Source organism: Monodelphis domestica, chromosome 3 (genome assembly GCF_027887165.1).
Source record: "Monodelphis domestica isolate mMonDom1 chromosome 3, mMonDom1.pri, whole genome shotgun sequence".
Classification (NCBI taxonomy): Eukaryota; Metazoa; Chordata; class Mammalia; order Didelphimorphia; family Didelphidae; genus Monodelphis; species Monodelphis domestica.
The window spans coordinates 501,878,063-501,898,664 of record NC_077229.1 but is presented as its reverse complement, the minus strand read 5'-3'; the positions used below and the strand labels follow the sequence as shown (position 1 = coordinate 501,898,664).

Below are 20,602 nucleotides of genomic sequence, written 5' to 3'. Positions count from 1 at the left end.
GACAGCTAGGTGGTACAGATCTGGAGTCAGAAGGACCTGGGTTCAAATCTTACCTCCGTGTGACCCTGGGCAAGTCACTTAACCCCATTTGCTTTTCTGTCTTGAGCTGTTACTAAGATAGGAAGTACGCGGGGGCAGCTGGGTGGCTCAATGGATTGAGAGCCAGGCCTAGAGATGGGAAGTCCTAGGTTCAAATCTGGCCTCAGACACTTCCCAGTTGTGTGACCCTGGGCAAGTCACTTGACCCCCATTGCCTAGCCCTTACCACTCTTCTGCCTTGGAGCCAATACACAGTAGTGACTCCAAGACAGAAGGTAAGGGTTTAAAAAAAAAAAGAGAGGAAGTACAGATTTTTTTAAAAGTATATTGCATGAGGCAGCATGAAGGGAAGTAAGCAGCTACTCATGTGAGCTTCTTTGAGGAATACTGAAGGGTCAGCGTATTGAAAACTGTGCCCCTTGGGGAGCAGCAAAGTAGGACAGAACAAGCAAGTGACTCTGTGATCAGAAGCCTGGGGTTCAAATTCTGCATCTGCAGAGGACTCTCCCTCCTGAGTCTCCATTTCCTCATCTATCAAACAAGGCGATTGGATCCATGACTTCTGAGCCCCTTTTAGCTCTCGGGTAGAATGCTATAATTCCCCAGACCCCAGCCAACCTTCTCTCTCCAGAATGGCCCTGTGAGAGGTCTCCTACATTACTTAGTGCAGGAACCATGATCGCTTAGCATCCTTGTAGACGGTCGCAAGGCTCAAGAAAGCACGCAGGCTAATTAATGAATTTAGATGCAGCAGAGTGAAGATGGTCAGCAAAGGTTAAGAGCATGTCGCCCTGAAGTGGACAGCTGGACACCAGCTGGAGAGCCCTGAATGCTGGCATCTAAGGGAAAAGTATTGAAAGAGAAAGTGGGACACCCACCAAAGACATTTTTGTCTGCTTCAAAGTCTTGCCTGGGGCAGGACTTCTGAGACAGAAGCTGACAGGAAGCAGCAGCCTAGATAGGATATAGTTAAGTTAAAGCACCTGCTTCTCCCACATCCCCCATCACACACTCTGCTATGGACAGGTCCATTTTTCTGACTTATGTAATCAGATGGTTGGAAGTGCTTTTCCTCATTTATTAAATGGGCATTGGAAATCAGCATTAAATTATGATTGTGAAGTACTGCATAAGGATGAGCTATTTCCTCCTCTCTGGATTTTTCCTTAGGAGACGGCCTCCAAAATTTAGAAAAACGTACACACAATCCTTTTCAAAATTATTACATCTGATATTTTGCCACTGACCCACTTAAAGCAGAAGACGAATCCAGCCTCTGCATTATTTAATTAAACATGGTCAGCATTTTCAGATGAATGGCATTGAGAAATAAAGATGCAACCTAAGCAGAAATGTGGCCCAGCTAACCTTTGAGCTTTCCAGAAGCTAAGCAAGGAGGGTTAAATGACTTGCCCAGGATCACACAGGTGCGAAGTATCTGAGGATTTGAAAGCAGGACCTCCTATCTCTAAGCCTCTCTCTCAATCCACTGAGCCACCTAAATATACCCTTGATACAATTTTTAATATTCATTTTCTGACATTTTGCAATCCACATTCTCTCTCTCCCTCTCTCCAAGAAGGCAGGTAATGTGATATCAGTTATATCATCATAAATATTTCCATGTTTGTCATGATGTGAAACAAAACACATATTACTTATGCTAGAGAAAAATTCATGGAGGAATCTCCCTTTCTTAAATTAAATTTTACTTTTGCTTTATTCCAAAATATATTTCATAGTTTATTAATTAATTTATGAAATTAATTAAAACAACCTCTACCCCCTAATTTAAGTGATACCTCTGAATGATTCCAAATCTTTTACCTTACCTGCCTATTTTATTTTTTGGTCTGGACCTGTGATTGCATCACTGTAGGGATTTCCCAGTGTGAAAATTTCCTCCACTACTGTGAATTTCCAAGTCCCTTATAATTTGGTCTTAGAAAGGTGCTTAGGGACACTAAAAGATTACCTTATCTTCTCAGGATACCCAACTATTATGTGTCAGAGATAGGACTAAAACTCAGGTTTTCCTGACAAGGCCAATCCTCTATCTACCCTGTCAAGTGTGAAAATGAAAATTAACTCTCCCATGATTATGAAAATTAAAATTGTAACTCCTGTCTATTTTTTAGATTTAATCAACAAAAGTGTAAACACCCTACTTAAAAGTTGAATATGGAGATCTGCCCATTTTTAGATCTAATCACCAAAAGTATAAACATCCCACTTAATCATTATGTGGGAGGTCTGTGACCCATATGTGCAATAGTGGGTGACAAATCAGATTAAATTAACTGCCCCTGGGCAGTCCTAAAGCAAAGCTTCAACTGTGATTGGTAGATATAAAATTAGGGGAAGACACAGGACATGATGCAAAAGTGTCTTTAAAAGGAGCTATCACTTCCTGTGAGCGTCAGTTCTTCTTCATTCTTTGGAAGTGGATACTGGAGACAATTCTTCATTCTTTGGAGTGGAGGCTGGGCCTGAGACCCTGTTCCTGGTGAGGCTGTTCTAAAATCTCTTCCTTTGAACTGGCATGTGGTGACTGAAAAGCTGACTCTCAACTACTGGATTTTCTGAAAAAAACTAACCTCAGGAGAGACTTACTTCTTGAGAGAGACTTAGCTATCTTCTTACCTTATCCTCTCTTTGATTTTCTTACTTCACTCTTTCTGCATTTTGTAAATAAATTGTAAATAAACCTCTTTGGAATAAATTAAATTCCTGGTGACCACACTCTTAAATAATCCAGTCCAACCCTTTTAAAATTAACCCCTTTCCCCCCTTACACATACTATTAACTAAGTTAGGGGTATATATTTTGTTTTGACACAAACACCTCCTAAACAGCACCTGTAGAAACTCACTGGCAAAATATATTCCTCAAAAGATTAAAAGAATAAATCTAATTGTGCCTAATAGTGTGATTATAACTGCTGGTACATTTCACTTTCCGCTTTTGTCTCTTGCCAGTTAACAGAAAGGAAGAGATGTTAACAGACAAAAAGCTAGTGTAACATAATGGATATAGAGTCAGGTTTGCAGTCCAGAAACCTGAGTTCCCATTCAGCCTCTGACACATACTAGATATAATTCTATCAGGGCAACTCTCTTAAGCCTCTCAATGTGGAGTAGGCTTCTACTTGCCTTAGCAATGAGAACTTTCTCATTGTGAGTGAAATATATCAGGGAAAGCATAGGTCTAGTCTAGAAAATAAAATCAAAAGGTAAGATTATCACGCTCATTTTAGACAGCCACAATGATTTCAGCACAATATCCCAGAGTATTTCTCAGTTCATTATTTTTGCAGCTTAATTACTATGTAACCAGAATTTCCTTTTTAGTTTCCTCCCCTTACTATTTTCACCTTCCCTGCCCTTCCCTCTCCCCTACTCTTCTTTTCCCCTTTCTTTTCCTTCAATTCCCAAAGAATATCCCTCAATTAAAACAAGCATGTTATAGATGGTTATTCATAAGAGAATATAATCTGTAAAGCAGCTTAACCTTGGTACAAGTAAATTCATGTCTTTATTTTCTGGTCTCCTGATTTTTGAAGCTCTTTGTTTCAAAAATCATCATAATTATTTGCAATTCAATTCAATTCAAGAAGCTTTTTTTTAAGTGCTTCTAGGTACTAGAGATACAAAGAAAAACAAAAACAAGAGAGCCTACCTTCAAGCAGGTTACCTATTGGAAGGATACCTTGAATAAACCTCTAATTTTATATACATGTGATAATTTGAGGAAGGTGAACTCACCAAGTAGAGAAATCTAGAAGTACTTCCCTTAAGAAATTGCTGACTCTACCCCTAAAGGAAAATAAAACCTTGGAGAAGTAGAGATGAGAAGGAAGTACTTTCCAAGTTTGGAGGACAGCTTGTGCCAAAGTGCAAGTGGTGAGGGAGATGGGATGTCAAGTTCTGGGAACATCCAGTAATATGTGAAGGGAAAATTTAAAAATATGGCTAGAACAATATAATAGCCCTCAAAACTTGATTCCATTTTGTTGTTAGTGGGGATGGACGAGTCATCTTCACAAGTGGTTCATTCTATTACAATAGAGTGTCAACTTGAAATCTGGAGACCCCAAGTTTGCCACTGTTCCCTAGAGAATTTTCCCTGAGAGAAGTTTCTGATTTAGCCATTTCAGATTGAAAAATAGACCTTAAGGATTTAATGGCCCTATTTGGATGGAACTAGTAGACCCAAATCAAATGTTAAGTACCCCTTTGTCCTGGTATTTTCTCCCATTATATCTGAGTCCTCCCTCAGGTAGCCCAGCCCTTGGCTGGACCCTTTCCTTTGTATCCATTGTAAAGCATCAGCCTCTCCTTGATAATCCTGTCCCAGCTTCCCCTTTCCTCTTACAATGGTAATGCCAATCAATCATACTTCCCTGTCCTTAGTTCCCTAAAAGGTATAGAAGTTCCCCAAGTTCTATTGTTCTTCAGAGGATGATCTAGGGTTATCCTCTCAGAGATTCTGCTTCCAGAGTGCCAGAGCCTTCAGTTCTTTTGTGCTTTTAGGCGCTTGACTCTGTGTTCTGACTACTTTAGTAATTCTGTGTTTTTTCCAAGTTAACAGAAGTCTCGAGGATTTTTCAGGATTTGGTTTTTTAAAAAGTCTAGAAAGATCTATTGATAGGTTTAGAATGCCTGGGTATTTAAATTATTTAAAACCTTTTTGATTTGCACTATCCTCTATCCTGCAAGGAGAAAAGAAACCCTTGGGGTGCTTGTTTAAGTTGCTATTAGTCAGAAGGACGCTTTAAGTGAGAAATGTGTCAACAGTAGTTGTTTGTAAGGCAAAATACTATAGATTAAATGCTTTCAAGAATCCTCCTTGTGTAATGCTTCTCTTCTGAGTGGTTCTGAAGTTTGGTAAGTGAAACCTTAAGGATATTAACAGCTTTCCACTTTCCTTTTGATACAGCCCAGAAGATGGTGAGATTCATCCGGAAATCTGCAGGCTTTACATCCAGTTGCAGTGCTGCTTAGAAATGTACACCACGGAGATGCTAAAATCCATATGTCTGCTAGGATCTCTTCAGTTTCATCGGAAAGGTATCTCATTTCACAAATTGCCAAAAATGCAGATGAATCTGTTATCAAAATACAAACCATTCATGTGACACATTGTCTGAGAAATATATAGCTGACCCGGTATATGGTGACAGAAAGGATCTTAACCCTTTCTAGACATATTTATGGTATTTATGCTAATATGCATTAGCAGAAATGACGAGAAATGTACCCCACAATCTTCCCTTCCAGCCCCAAAGCTCCCCATGCTCAAGTCATATTTTGGGTCAGCATCCACTCAAATCCAAGGATTTTAAACCTTTGTAAATAGCACTTTTACTAAACAAACAAGAGTATATACTTATCCAAAACAAAAGGCTCTTATTTTAACATTATAGTGAAATAAACAACAAGGAAAACCATCCACACAAATGCAGGAGTATATCTTCCCATGGAGTCATACACCACCAATGAAAATAGAAACATGAAGTACATTCAACTAGGAATATTCTTGGAAGAGGGCATGTGGGCAGAGAACATGTACAATAGACTGTGTGGGGTAGTGGTGAGGTCACTGGAACTTAAGAACACTGGGTAAGAACTGAGGGGAATTTGGCTTTGCTACTTACTCTCTTACCTTGGCCAAAGTACTTACCTTTTCTGGACCTCAGTCCCCTAATCCATAAAATAAGGCTATTGGACCAGAAGTCCTCTAAAGTCCTTTTAAGAGTTAACCAGGAACAACTAGTTTGCTCATCAGATAGAGAGCCAGGCCTAGAGACTGCAGAGCCTTTGCCTCAGATACTTCCTAGCTGTGTGACCCTGGGCAAGTCACTTAACCCCAAATGCCTCGCTCTTACACTCTTTTGCCTTGGAACCAGTACATAGTCTTGATTCTAAGATGGAAGGTATTAGGGCTAACGAGGGAAATGGATATGAAATGAAAGGCTTTTGAAATTTAGACATGTTTGTGAAACGCAAACATGCTATCATTGTCTAGCATTCAGTACTTTGCTATTATTTTATACACAGGAATACATACAGAGAATAGTATATTTGTCCTCCTTGTCTTCAAGGGGCCCCCATTGCCTATGATAGCAACGAAACATGATAAATCAAGTCCTTCATTTGGAGTCAGGAAGACCTGAATTTTAATTCTGTCTTAGATATTTGTGTGACTGAGTCATTTAACTTTACTTTATCTTAGTTTCCTCAATTGTAAAATAGAAACACAGTAGTCCCTCACTATATTGTGGTTCATTTATTAAGGCTTCACTCTATCATGGGTTTTTAAAGATATATATTTTGATAGATAGATAGATAGATAGATAGATAGACAGACAGACAGACAGACAGATCGATAGATAGATAGATAGATAGATAGATAGATAGATAGATAGATAGATAGATAGATAGATAGATAAGATAGATAGATGGATAGATATTCTATCTCCGGAGTTAACACTTATTGGCTGATGGAATGAAAGGCAATCAACCACAGCACTGTGTTCTGTATCCTGGGTGCTGATTGGCTCAGTGACTGTAGATTAATGAGTGTAGAAAAGGGCAACAACAGTCCTGGTACCAGCTGCCCCTGGGGCTGTTATAAAGAAAATATCTAATAATAATAGGGAATGTAGTCTACATCCTCAGAGGGAGATTCCACTCTGTTGAAATCTTGATTTGAATTATGATTTATTATTGATAATTATTACCATAACTACCAACTCATTCCCATCTTTTTTGAACCACCCCTTCCTTTACACCTATTGTATGTGCAGCAAAGGTAGATGTAGTGACCTGTGCTCCTAAGGAAATACTTACTGTGAGATGGAGAGTTCTGGCTTTTGATTCCTAAATGAGCTTTTTTTTTGCAATTTCAGTGGCTCGTGAGATCCTAAGTTTAGTGCTAGAAGGAACCTTAGAGGTTATGTAGTCCAGATGGTGAAGAAGAACACCCAGGCTCAGAGACGTCCCCTATTAGTAAGTGGCTGAGCCATTATTTGAATCCAAGTCCTTGTACTCCAAATTTAGTACTCTTTCCACCATGCATATCTCTACTATTATGCACTATTAGATTGTCTTTGTGACCTTCAACTGAGGCCCTTACTAAGCTTCAGTTTCCTCATATCTAAAATGAGGGAGTTAGACTAGATGGCCCCTGGGGTCCCCTCAAGATCTAAATCTATAATCCTGTGATTCCAGTATTTCTGCCATCCTTTTCTTCTCGTCATCAAGAACAAAAGCAAATATTTGATGATTTCTAATCATGTACACACATATATCTGTGTCCACAGCTTCCATATTCTTCTGAACAAACACAAATCCCAAAGTTTGGAGATATGAAATGAACATTGACAAACTCCCTAAATAATAGTCCCAATCATGAACCAAAGAATCAGATAATCAATAAGCAGATTTTTCAGCACCTACAGAGGGCCAACCTCTATTCTAAGTTCTAGGCACAAAATATATAAAGTTCTTACCTAAAGGAACTTATATTCTACTCTAGAGATGTAACCCATTGTGGAGGTGGTGGCCAGAGAAAGGCACTTTGGTCCAGGCAGTAATAGGGATCACTAATGGAGCCATAACGCAGTAAATTATCATGTCTTTCCTATCAGCAATGGTAATATTGAATGCATTCATTGATGAATGAAAAAGGATTTACCAAGCTCTTGCAATGTGTGGAGGCCTGTGCTCAATAGTAAGGTGGGAGGGGAGTAGAGAAACAGAGACAGACAGACAGAAAGAGAGACAGAAGCAGACCGACAGAGAAAGAGGCAGATCCAGAAATGAATGGATAGATGGATGAATATAAAAGTGAGATAATCTGTGCTCTTGTTCTGATTGGAGGAGATAATAAATGGAAAGATTTAGCTGTAGGATAGATGGAAAGAGCAAGGGGTCCTTAGGTTCCTGTGGCAGGGGGCCTTGGGATACATTTCTAAAGTAGATGGCAATGTGGTAGTTGGGGGATGGGGTGAAGATCTGAGGGTACAAATGCTGAGCAGATGGTAATGTGTCTGGTGGTCCTTAAGGAGCAATGGCAGGACAGATGGCAAGTCCAGGTGGGCCTCAGTCTTAATGGAGTAGATATAGTTGGTGACTCTCTGTTTAATGAATTGTTGGGAGCAGCCACATCCACTCTGTAGCTGGGGGGCTGGAAACCCTTAGCCCTATAACTATTGTGGAGGAGGAAAGGTCCTAAGGGTAGGAGAACAGAGGCTACTCTGGGCTACTTCCTTGGCATCCAGTGGGATAAGTATTCAGTATTCATCAACAGGGGGCAAGTGGAAGTGATGCTGGCAGGAAATTTGAGGGCAAAGGGAATTTCCAGTGAGATCTGAGCAAGTAGGGTGAGAAGGGGGAAAGGAGGAAGGATTTCCCAAGTCATACTCTACTCCTTTCTCTAATGTCCAATGGACCTAAATGTTCTGTTCAATTGGTATTCCTTGGTCAAGAAGCAAAAAGTGTGTGCTTGGAGGGGAGGCTAGAGAGGAAGAATATGAATGTGGAAGCTGAGCAGAGAACAAGATGTCCATACTGCTTAGACCCAAGTGTCCTGGTAGATAGCTGGATGGAATGAATCACAATCTGGACACCTGGAGTTCAGCCAAAAATAGAAGGATATGGTTGAATCGACCTCCATTTCCAGAATCTTCACGTTGATACAAGTCACAAAGCTGAGGAAATTTACTGCTCCCTTCCCGCCCTCCCTCCCCAACCCCAAGGCCTCCAGACCCCAAAGAACCCTTTACACATGTAAGGAGAATGTATAGGGAATAAAGTCTGTTTTACATATGTATACTTGAGGTTTTTTCAGTCACGTCTCCATATTGACAGCAACTCTAATCAGAGTCTTCATGTTCTAATATCAAGCCACATGCATAGATGTCTATGTGTGCTCAGTGATGGTGACATGTTCGTGCTTGTTGTCTTAAACATGGTTTGCCATTATTGTCAGGATGAAGCTTGAATGTTCAGCTAATCTCGCTGGTGAAAGACATACGAGATTCCCCAGCTGGGTCTTCCATGTCACTATTGACCCTTTGGTGAAAGTCTCTTCTCAGGCCAGTTAAGTGTCTCTGTAATTAATGGTGTGTTTGTGACATAAAGGCAAATGAGGTGAAAGCAGCCTAAGGATACAGAGCAACTTCTTCCTGGGTGTGTTTTTTGGCATGAAAGGCTTAAAAGAATGATTATAGAAATTGCAGTTGAGGGAAAAAAATGGGAATAGTCTTAGGTGGGTGAGTGAAAATGATTTATTCAGCAAATTAAGTCTTTATTTAATAACTTCTAAATTAATTGTGTTAAGCTGCATTTCCCTGACTCAGGGACTATGTGCAAACTCTGGGGAGTGCCATTCATTACTAATTCTTGACACCTAAAAAAAAATATTGTTTTCCAGTTACTTCCTGCTACAGGAAAGAATTTAAAGGGCAGTCAGATGGGGTTTAATTTTTCTCCCCTTCCACAATCCAACCTATTTGTAACTTCCCTTCAAAGCTTCACTTGTGATACACCAAACTATCATTCTAAGCTCTCTATAAAATCAGAGGAACATACGTGCAGAGAAAAAAGGGACATGAGAGATTATCTAGCCCACAACCACCATGCATTTCCTTTACTATTGAACAACAAAGAAAAAAATCCTCCAAATATATGCATAGTTGTGTTTGACATTTAATTGTGATCATTTTAAATTCAGGAAAAATTTACACACCTTTATAATATTGGACTGTCTGCAAATGACACACTAATGAGGTCAGCATTATGCTTTGAGTTTAAAATTAAGTCTGGATTCACACAAACCTTTCCACCTGAAGGACTGGAGGAGGATCCTGAGAGTCTTTTTTTATGAGTAGAAGCTTACCTTTCCCTCCTTGGCTCTCTGGCTGGGTGATAGAAACAGAGACCAAGAATCCTTATTTCAAAAAGGTCATGATAGTACCAAATAGATACGTGTACTTACATTTCCTTTACTTAAAGGGCAATTATCTGATAGCCTCCTCCACCTATATGAAACACAGCCAATTAATTGTAGTAACAAGACAAAAACAGCCTCTGAGCAGCTTTAAAAAAAAAAAACAACCATAGAGGTATCACAGCAGTCTAATGACTAGCTTCTGCACATTAGTCAAAGGATGGCGCATTGATGCCATCATCTCTGCTTTGACTGACTGAAGGCCAGTGGTGTTACATTTCCACCTATCCCCTAGTGTTCTTCTAGACTCTCAGGAGATGAGATGGGATCCCTCACCTCTGCCACCCGCTCAAGCCCCTACTAAGTTGTTGCCTCTTTAGGAGTCTAAGCACCCCAGTTCCATTTAACTACTTAATAGTCACCTTAGCTTTTACAAAGGTACAGCCAGAGCAAACATACAAATATTTCCCATCATGCCTCATGAGACATAGTCCCAGTCTCCAAGGACACTATTTTGGATTTTGGGGAGGTCAGGAAAAATAAGTTCATATCATAACTCAGTTTCTACCTAGCATTAATTCCATTCAAGTTCCAAGTCCAAAGTCCACCTGGGAATCTTTCTGTGCACCTTGGTTTCTCAGAATTTTCCTACTGAGGTGGCAACAACATCCAACCTAGAATTTTGAATTCCAAGATCCCCATTGCTCAAGCTCTGAGACTGGATACTCCACTCCCTGCACCTAGAACTGAAAAGGACAAACAAAGTAGGGATAAAACTCCAGCTCTCTTTCTTGGGGTCCACAGAGCCTAAGGAGATGGGAGGCAATCTTTTACTGAACCCAAAGCCATCATATAGTGCTCTTGCTATGAGCGAATGACTCCTTTGCCCTTGGAAAGAAAGAGAAACTGTGCCAGACAGTTCCAACTACCCAGTCAATAGGAAAGGACTGTTCCCACCTACATGGTAGTCCAACTAAGAATGTCCACCATACATCAGTCCTTCCAAGAAGTAGGTCTCAGTGTATGTCCCCATCCTAAGTGGTCTGGGTACATATCAAAGTCCCATTACATAAATGAATTAGTTTCTAAATTCACAGCAGATTAGCAGTAATTCATTGAAAAGGAAGATGTTAAAGGCAGGCACACTGACAATGAGTACAATTTACAGTTGATAATCTAACATCAAGGAAATGAAAAATCTAATCTACAAAAGTTTAACAACATGAATACATTCAATATAGAAATAAATAGCTAAGCAGGAAGAAAAAAGAAAGAAATAGCTCATCTTCATGAACACCAGGAGTATTACTATAGTATAAGATAGTTGAATGATTTATTTTCATAATGATGAGTCATTAAGAAAATGTTAAACTCCATAAATGCACTATGTTAAATATTTACAGGGCAAGGAAATTTCTATTTTAAAGCCATTTCCATTCGAAGTAGACAAAACAAAAAACATTTATTGAGAATTAAAAAACTGGATGTTTTTCAAATTTTTTATTTTAAAACAATTTCCCTCAAAAAGTAGCAAAACAGTTTTTGGGAATTAAACATTTGATCGTTAGTAGGTAGATTGCTGGATGGATGTAGAATTAATAAAATCTGGGTCCAAATCACCCTTCACACTCTCACTCGGTCTTGGACCTGAGCAAAGCATGCCAGCATTTTGAACCTTCCATTCCACTGTCTATAAAATAGAGACTTTAAAAAAGCAACTACCTCGTGGCCAATGGAGGATCAAATGAGCTAACGTTAGTAAAACCCTATGTAAATGCTATTATTCTTTCTCTATAATGTCAGGTAAATGAGGTACTATTATTGTAGATAGAATTTCCCTTCATCAAACTGCTGCTGTTTTGAGAATAGAAGCATCATTTTTTAGGAACACAGAAAATTCAACTGAGATTCATAATTCACAGCTTTCTGTATTGGTAGACTCACTTTGATCCTTTTGGGAACAGATACGATACATAAATTTCAGGCTTTGACTTTATGGATCTTTGTGAAATGATAATTTGCATCATTTGTGTCATTTTTATTATAAGAAAATGAAGTGTTTCCAGATAGATTATACTTTCTTTTTCAGAACTACCATAACCCTCATGTACATTTTAATTTTGTCATTTTATAATTTCCTTTTATACCTTAAAGAATATCTAGCTGTCTTAGTGATCAGTAATATTAAAGCACACACACCACTACTTTATTTTGTCTTATGTTTATAGTAATGAGAATAATTGTTGATACTGCTATAGTACTTAGAAGTTCAGAAAGTATTTCTCATATATCATTTGTGGAGAGCTGGGTGGTGCAGTGAATAGAGCACCAGACCTCATCAGGAAGACCAGAGTTCAAAACTGACCTCACTTACTTGACTTAATACTATTTGCCTCAGTTTCCTCATTTGCGATATGAGCAGGTGAAGAAAATGACAAATCATTCCAGTATCTTTGCCAAGAAAACCATAAATGGGATCACAAAGAGTAGGACATGACTGAACAACAAGAAAAAACCCTAAAATTAATGAAGCTATAAGTAAATATTGAGGCCATTTCTTTTTAGTCCTCATGTTTCTCATGACTAAAGCAGTGCTTCAGAAGATGCATGGTTTCATCCATATGACCCACTCTTTCCATTAGAATAAATTACAGTCCCTTTATTCTTGGAAGAAAGTTTCATGAGCTGTTGTGGTAGCAAAAAAAAAATTCTAAAATATTTTCTAATTTGTAAATGTAGTGTAAATAACTGAGTTTGTAAAAGTAATCAATTTTGTATCAGACAGGTATGCAAAAAAAGGTAGAGATGTAAAATGGGGTGAGATGGGTATGTGCGTGTGTGTGCATGTGTATGTGGGGGGAAACAGATGGCCTGTCAGTTTCATGTAGTCCTTTTTGTTCCCATGCCTAACTTCATTTGCATGTCAATTAAGGAGAATCATGGGAAGTGGGAGAGTTTTATCACTTCAGTTCCAGAATAGCTCCTTGGAGATTTTAAGGGGTATTGTCCCTAAAATTGGTTTGGGGAGTAGAAAAACCACAACCAGCAATTTAACAGGTATTAAAAGGAATTTGCTAACATCAAGTCAACAGATACCTGGGTCCTAGGACCTATTATTGGCACCAGGACAAAGATGCTCAAAAGAATAGACTTAAAATTACCCTGGAGGCTCTTGCTAGCTTTTGCTGATTGCCCAAGGAAAGCAGTGGTCAATAGCTGTAGGCAGTGCACTAAAAGTTAGCCTGTCCCTGTCGGGGAGAAGCTTTCCAGCTATTACACCATAGCAGAGGGAAATTATTACACTATAGACTCTGCAGAGGCTAAATAACTGGACCCCAGAAGATAACAGCAGGGAGCAACTTAGCCACCACAGGACCAGTGGGTTACCTCGCCCACACAAAACAAGGAAGAGCTAGGATATAACACCCAAGAGAGACAGTGGAATACCTACTGGAGACTGGAGATGAAGTGCCCAACTCAATGATAGAAAGAGCTGCATAATGACTCACTTTGATGAAGGCTTGGAGGTATGACGTGTCCTAGCGCTATGGACTTCTTGTATGTGCCCCTTCATGTATGTTCTCTGGTCAAAGATATTTCCTTTGTTTGAAGGCCCTCTAAATGTGCTCCTGGTCATGCATGTTCTTTACATACATGTACCATTCCCTATTTATAGTGTGGTAAACTGCGAACGAGTATTTACCACGAGAGAGCATCTTCTCTTTTCACCTTATTTGCTATGCTGTTTAATTAAATGGTTTTTTTTCCCCCCCTTTGAATCCATATGTTCACTGACTGGCTAGTAAAAATACAATGCTGGATGTTTATTAGCTATAGCTTGAGGTAAATGCTAACCCACACAGTGCTTTAGAACAAGGTAAGTTTTCTAGGGGCTCACATAGTAAGGGAAGTTGCTATGAACATTATTTTATTCCTAGTTTTTCCTATTTCTGTTCTTTTCTGCTTTGCTACTAAGTGAACATATCTATAATTACTGACTAGATTTCCACTTCATGTTCCTGTCCTCAGAAAACATTGACAATATCAGCTGGTGTCACTAGTATTTGTTCTTTCTGGTAAAGGGTCATTGGAAACTAGAGAATCACCTTCTGTCGGTTCCCAGAAGCCTGTATGCATAATAATATGTACCACATCCGTTCTGGACCGACTGGGCAACCCTGACTGAGAATTATGGGAGAGTTTGTCACCAGTGACTGCAGATGGGCAGAAATCAGTAGAGGAAGAAATGGGCTCACAGACTACAGCACAAGATGATTAAACTTCAAGAGACATTTTAGGGGAATTAAGAGATGCAGCATCTTCAAGGCATTCAGAAAAGGGTGTTTTCTAATTCATAAATATTGAGGAGGAAAAGCAGTTGGAGAACTTGAGGGGAAAAATCAGGCACTACCACCTGAATTATACTTCTTCATGAAAGCAAGCAAACAAACCAACCAAAAAACTTAGTAGTAGGGAAGAAGTGTCTTATCAATGTTATTTATTGAGACATTATGAGAGGATCTGTGAGTAAGGAAAAATCTATTTGGATAATAAAAAATGGAACTGGGAACCTAATTGAAGTAAATATAATTTAGAGGGGGAACAACTCCCCTTATTCTCCTTCCCACCCCACTCCCCAAAAAAGCCAATTTCTGTAAGGGGACAGTATTACTTTGATGAGTTCATTTCCTTTCTTCTAGGATATATAACAACAACAAAATCTCACTTCACTTACATAAAAAAGGAAGAAGTTAGTCATTAGAAAGAATTTCTTGTCCATAAGAGTTATAAGATGCTAGATTGTTTTGCCAGTAATAGGGAGACAGCAAGATACAAGAGAAAAAGCCTTCAGTTTTATTTATACCCCTGCTGCAGAATTGTTTGTGACCTTGATTGTTTAAATTACTTTACCTCTCTGAGTCTCAGTTTCCAATACATGAGGAGTGTTTGGACTAGATGATCTCTGAGGTCCCTTCCAGCTTTCACATTATGATCATCTCTATAATTTTCTTTTTTTTTCCATTTGAATTAGTTTATTTAGTCAATTTAGAACATTATTCCTTGGTTACAATAATCACATTGTTTCCCTCCCTCCCCTTCACCCACTCTTCCCACAGTCAAGGCACAATTTCATTGGGTATTACTTGTGTCCTTGATCAGAACCTATTTCCATGTTGTTGTCTGCACTAGGATGTTCATTTAGAGTGTATACTCAACCACATCCCTTCGATCCATGTGTAAGAGAAGGCATCTTAATTATTTTACTGTTGTAGTTTTGTTAACTTTACCAAAAGGCAGAGAAGTAATATTAAGAGTTTTGGAATTGGAAAGGGCCTTCAAGGTCATCTAATGCAATCTTAATTTACAGATGAGGAAACTGAGGCAAGGGTCAAGAGAGATGAAGTGTCCCCTTGTGTAAGGTCACCCACGTAGAAAGTTGCAAAACTAGAATTTCATTTCTCTGATTATTAATTTTATAAGCAGCTCCAGTCTGGGGAAATTGTTGTTTCCTATCCTGATCTTCGACCTCCATGAGAAAATTGTTCTAGTGAAGGTTAATATTTTAATCATCTTGAGTTGGACTATTTCTTTCTAGTGAATCAACCCTGCACAGTACAGTAGCTATATGGGTGGAGTGGAAGTCAAGAACTCATAATTGAGTCATTTCAGTCATGTCTGACATTTGTCCCATTTGGGGTTTCCTCGGCAAAGATACTGGATTGGTTTGCCATTTCCTTCTCCAGCTCTTTTTACAGATGAGGAAACTGAGGCAAACAAGGTAAGCGACTTGCCCAGGATCATACAGCTAGTAAGTGTCTGAGGCCAGATCTGAATTCATGAAGATGAGTCTTCCTTGAGTCCAAGCCCAGCACTCTCTCCACCGTGCCACCTAGCTGCCCCTAGGTTGAGAACACTTAAGTTTGAATCCTGCCTTCATTCTTCTTACTAGCTAGGTGACTCTGGGTAATTCACTTACCATCTCTGAAACTAATTCCTCATCTATAAAATAGGGATTATAATAGCACCTGTCTCATGTGTAGGTAAAGCTCTTTGCAAAATTTAAAGCAAAATATAAACACAAGTTACCATTATTATATTTCCAAATGTAAACTCCTGAAGGGCAAGAACTAATAACTTTTGCTGTTATTTTCCTAGCACCAAGGACAACTCCCCGGAGATAGTGAATAATTAGGATATTCTGTAGTACTAGTACATTTCTTTACTATCAACATTCTTACCCAGAAAAGGTTTCCCCCCTACTATCAGCCTGGCTTTTGATGAGTATCTCTAGAAAAAAAAAATATTGGTAGGAAGAGATGTTGAAATAGAAAGAAAATCAAGTCGAGTGGTTCTCCGTCCATTTCATTGGTCTATCTTGCGACCTCATAGCCACTGTTTGTTGTGGGTGGACCATATATGCAATTCATTTTGACTACCTGGGAGTGAGATTATACTATAAAACTTCCCTCTACATACAAAGGCACCCAGTGATCACTCTGGGGTTATATGAGTATATTTTCTAGAGGGAGGAACAAAAAGTCTTTGAACTAATTTTAAAGCGAGCCCCAGTGTGGGTGCTGAGATTAGAATTTGTGATGACTATGGCTCCTCTCTGCCAATTAAGCAAATGATAATTACCCTCAGCACTTAATGATGGCTTCAGCAGAGCTGCCTCCTTTCTTCCTCTATTGGCCTGCTGCGTTGTCAGGTCAAATAAGCCTGATTGGCATGGTCTACCTGGATGCCTTTGGTACTTCCCAAGATCAAAAAAATTGTACCAAATGAAGAAAAATGATGCTAAAATGGTTCTTTCTTGTTGTGTCCAGACAATTTAATTTAATAATCTGATTTAATTTAATTACAATAAAGTAAGGCAGTACCTCACAGTTAAGGAAGAGGCTTAGGCTATGGCAGGGAAAAATGGTTTTGAAGAACCATGCTGCTTTTCTTTTTCCTCTGAGTACCTTCTCCCTCCAAACCAGCTCCCAGGCTGCTGCCACCCAGATATGCCTGAAGCACAGATGTGGCTGTGTCACTCTCCTGATCAAAAAACTTCAGACTTCCTGTTATCTTAAATTTAAAGTAGAAACTCCTCCCTCATTTACAAGTCTTTGCAATTTGTCTTCAACTTATCTTTCCAGACTGATTATATTTTACTCTTTCACACATCCCACTTTCTAGCCCATCTGACCTTCTGGCTGTTCCTCCTTTGTGTCCTTCATCTCTCATCTTGCTGCCTTTGCACATATTATCTCCTGTGCCCCAAATACAGCTCAGCTACAATCAGCAAGTTAGCCCTGGGAATAATAACAATAGTGAACATTTAAATAGTATCTACCAGGGATATAGTGCTTTACAAATATCTCCTTGGAAAGTAATAATAATAGCTAACATTTTATAGAGTTGACTATGTGCCAAATATTGTGCGAAGCAGTCTGTAATTATCCTAACAATAAAACTGGGAGGTGCTATTATTACTCCCATTTTACAGATGGGGAGACTGAGGCAAACAGGGGGTAAATTGCTTACCCAGAGTCATACAGCTAATAAGGGTCTGAGGGCAGATTTGAACTTCCTGACTCCAGACCTATTGCTCTACCCAATGTGGCAAGCTGCCTCAGTATCTATATAAGTAGAAAAAAAAAGAAAGTCCCTGTCCTTAAGGAGCTTGTATTCCAAAGGGGGAAGACAACATAAGGCAGGAAAGAGATGAAGGTGCTTTTAGCCTAGGGAGGGCAGGATATGGGGCACAGCAAGGGAGAGGACAGGAAAAGTCCAGAGAATCCAAAGTGCCATCTTGAAAGGAAGACATGTCTAGCCTGGATGCTTCCTTAAAATGGTCATTCTTGGAAGCACCTGCCAGGCAGAAGGAGAGCTTGTAGAGATGGAGGGTATTTCCACTGGCAGTAAAAACTTCCTGGGTAAAGTGGTCTCTATGGCAGGGGAGAAAGTCAGGAGGGCACTCTGGAGAGGAATGCGCCCCTCACCCTTGCTTCCTAGTCTCTGGCTCTCTGAAGCTGAGTTCAAGAGCGACCTCATGGTGGAAAACTCTCCCTGCCCTGTCCCCATGTGTGATTATTTTGTATTAATTTTTCTCTATATTCCTGCATGTTTCCCCCCTGGGGAATGTAAGCTCCTTGAGGACCAGTGCTTTCAATTTGCCTTTGCATTTCCAGCATCGAGTATGGCGCCTAACAGAGGCTGAGTATGGATGCTAGTTGGCGGGCACAACCTGGGGCAAGCATTACCCTGGGCATTTTTCTCTTTCAGGCCACTCTGGAGCACAGCCAACTCATGTATCCCCTGGTCTAGCCTCAGCCCCCACCCTTCACCCCATGCTGGAGAGTAAGTGCTTAAGAATGATTGTTGAATTGCATTCTGTGCTGCGGAAAGAAGTGAGCTTGTGAATTTTGTTCACATCATCATCAGGAAATCGAAGCCCCACTCTAAAGGAATCCAATGACACAGCAATCTTGCATTGGACCTTTCTTGTTTCAGCCCATTCTCTAATGCCTTCAATTAAGGCAGAATTGAACCTGCTGGGAGAAATGCCAGATACTAGAGCACTGCAGTTTAACTCTACACCTTCCCCTTCAAGGGACTGTGATAGAGCACTACATGGAGCTCATGGGGCTGAGGATATCTCTATCCTTCCTCCTCTCCCTTGCACCCATGAGCACATGAGCTCCCTGCATATGCCAAATTAAAATGTAATTGGGAGGCAGCTGGGTGGCTTAGTGGATAGAGAGCCTGGCTTAGAGACTGGAAGACCTGAGTTCAAATGTGGTTTCAGACACTTCCTAGCTGGGTGACCCTGGGCAAGTTACTTAACCCCCATTGCCCAGCCCTTACTGTTCTTCTGCATTAGAATCTATATTGATTCTAAAACAGAAGGTGAAGGTTTTTTTTGTTTATATATGTAATTATATTACCTTTCTAGTTACTACTCTGTAATAAATGTGGGGCAGCTAGGTGCTGTAATTGATAAAATGCTGAGCCTGGAGTCAGGAATACTAATCTTCCTGGGTTCAAATCTGGCCTCAGAAACTTCCTGGCTGTGTGACCTTGAGCAAATTATTTAACCCCAATTTCCTAGTCCTGTGTTAGCGAACCTATGTGATATGTGCCAGAGAGGGCTGCTCCCTTCCCCCTATCCATGTATTCCTGAGGACATTTCTCTCATCACCCCACCTCTGCCCAGCAGCCCAGTGGGAGTGCTTCCTTCCTCACCTGTCTGGAGTAAGGTGAGAGGCTCCTTTGCAGTGTGAGGATTGCCATTTGGGCACTCGGGCTCTAAAAGGTTCATCATCACTGGAGCCCTTACCACTCTTCTGCCTTAGAAACAGATACCTGCTATTTATTCTAAGATGGATGGCAAGGATTTTTAAAAATATAACTGAAAAATATTTGAAAGCTTAATAGGAATAATATAATTTAACAAATAAAAAGGAATACAGTAGAACATAGTTAATGTTAATATGTAGATTCCTAGGTTAATATATTGCCTGGATATCCTTATTTATAGTTTAATATTTCTATTTGAGTTTGGCACCATTGGTGAAGTAGACAAGAGTGCTGGACTGTGTGTTTGGTTCAGTTCCTACTTCAGATCTATACGTTGAACAAGTCACTTCATTTCGCTGAGACTCAGTTTCTTCATGTGAAAAATAGACATATCCTTGCCCTCAGGAAGTACCTACTGTGCCAGTCTCTCTGGGTCATTTTGAAGATAATGAAACAAAATGTTTTGGAAGATTTAAAGTAGTTTACAAATGTCAATTATTATTATTATTCCCCACAATTCAGGTGAGCTCATGATTTACCTCTTTTCTGTTCTTTCTCTTCTCTCCCTCTGTACCTTGTCACCGTGTCCCTGTGTGGCTGCATTTCCCTTTTCTGCGACGGCATATCATGTCAAGTAATTGTGCTGGGCTGAGAATATCTCTATCCTTCCTCCTCTCCCTTGCGCCCATGAGCACATGAGCTCCCTTTCTCCAAGATACTTCAGTGCCATGACGACAAATACACACATAATACTGTGAAAATGAAATGTAATCACAGCAGGGAAAGGATGGAGAAATGCCGAGACAATGTTAGAAGTCAATTCAAAACCTACTGGGACCAAGAAGGCCCAAGATGCTCTAATGAGTAACAAATAAATCAGTCCTGGAAAATACAGAATGAACTGAGGCTCTGTGAAAAGAGCATTAGCAGCAGAGGCCCCAGTGGAGTCAGCATCTGATTAAGAGAGTTGCGGGAACAGGATAAGGAAATATCTGAGTCAAATGAAAAAGGCAAACATTACAAGGACTAAAATACATTGATAATGTAATAAGAGCATGGTGACAGGGAGAAAACAACAACTCACAAAGGATTGGGGAAGGAACTTTATGTTTCAGTGCATATATTACCAGGGCTGGCAGCATGACTTGAAGGCAGGGAATAAATCATGGAGATAACAATCCTCAAGGCTCCATGTTGTGAGGTGAGAAGAATGATAAAATTAGTGAATGCCATTCAAGGTGATTGATGTATTCCAGGGACTCCTGGGTGCCATGTTAAGTACTTGGGCAAAAGGACAAACTTCATAGTGAGTCAGTGGGCAGA

The 20,602-nt window shown here is 39.8% G+C and overlaps 1 protein-coding gene across 1 annotated transcript in view; it reads left to right on the top strand.

Moving 5' to 3' along the window:
- Positions 1–20,602, top strand: part of RGS7BP (regulator of G protein signaling 7 binding protein) — a 123,859-nt gene that overhangs the window by 67,009 nt on the left and 36,248 nt on the right. Inside the window, exon 3 of the mRNA XM_001366337.4 lies at positions 4,979–5,109. Coding sequence (XP_001366374.1) covers positions 4,979–5,109 — 131 coding nt within the window. The remainder of the gene's footprint in view (positions 1–4,978; positions 5,110–20,602) is intronic.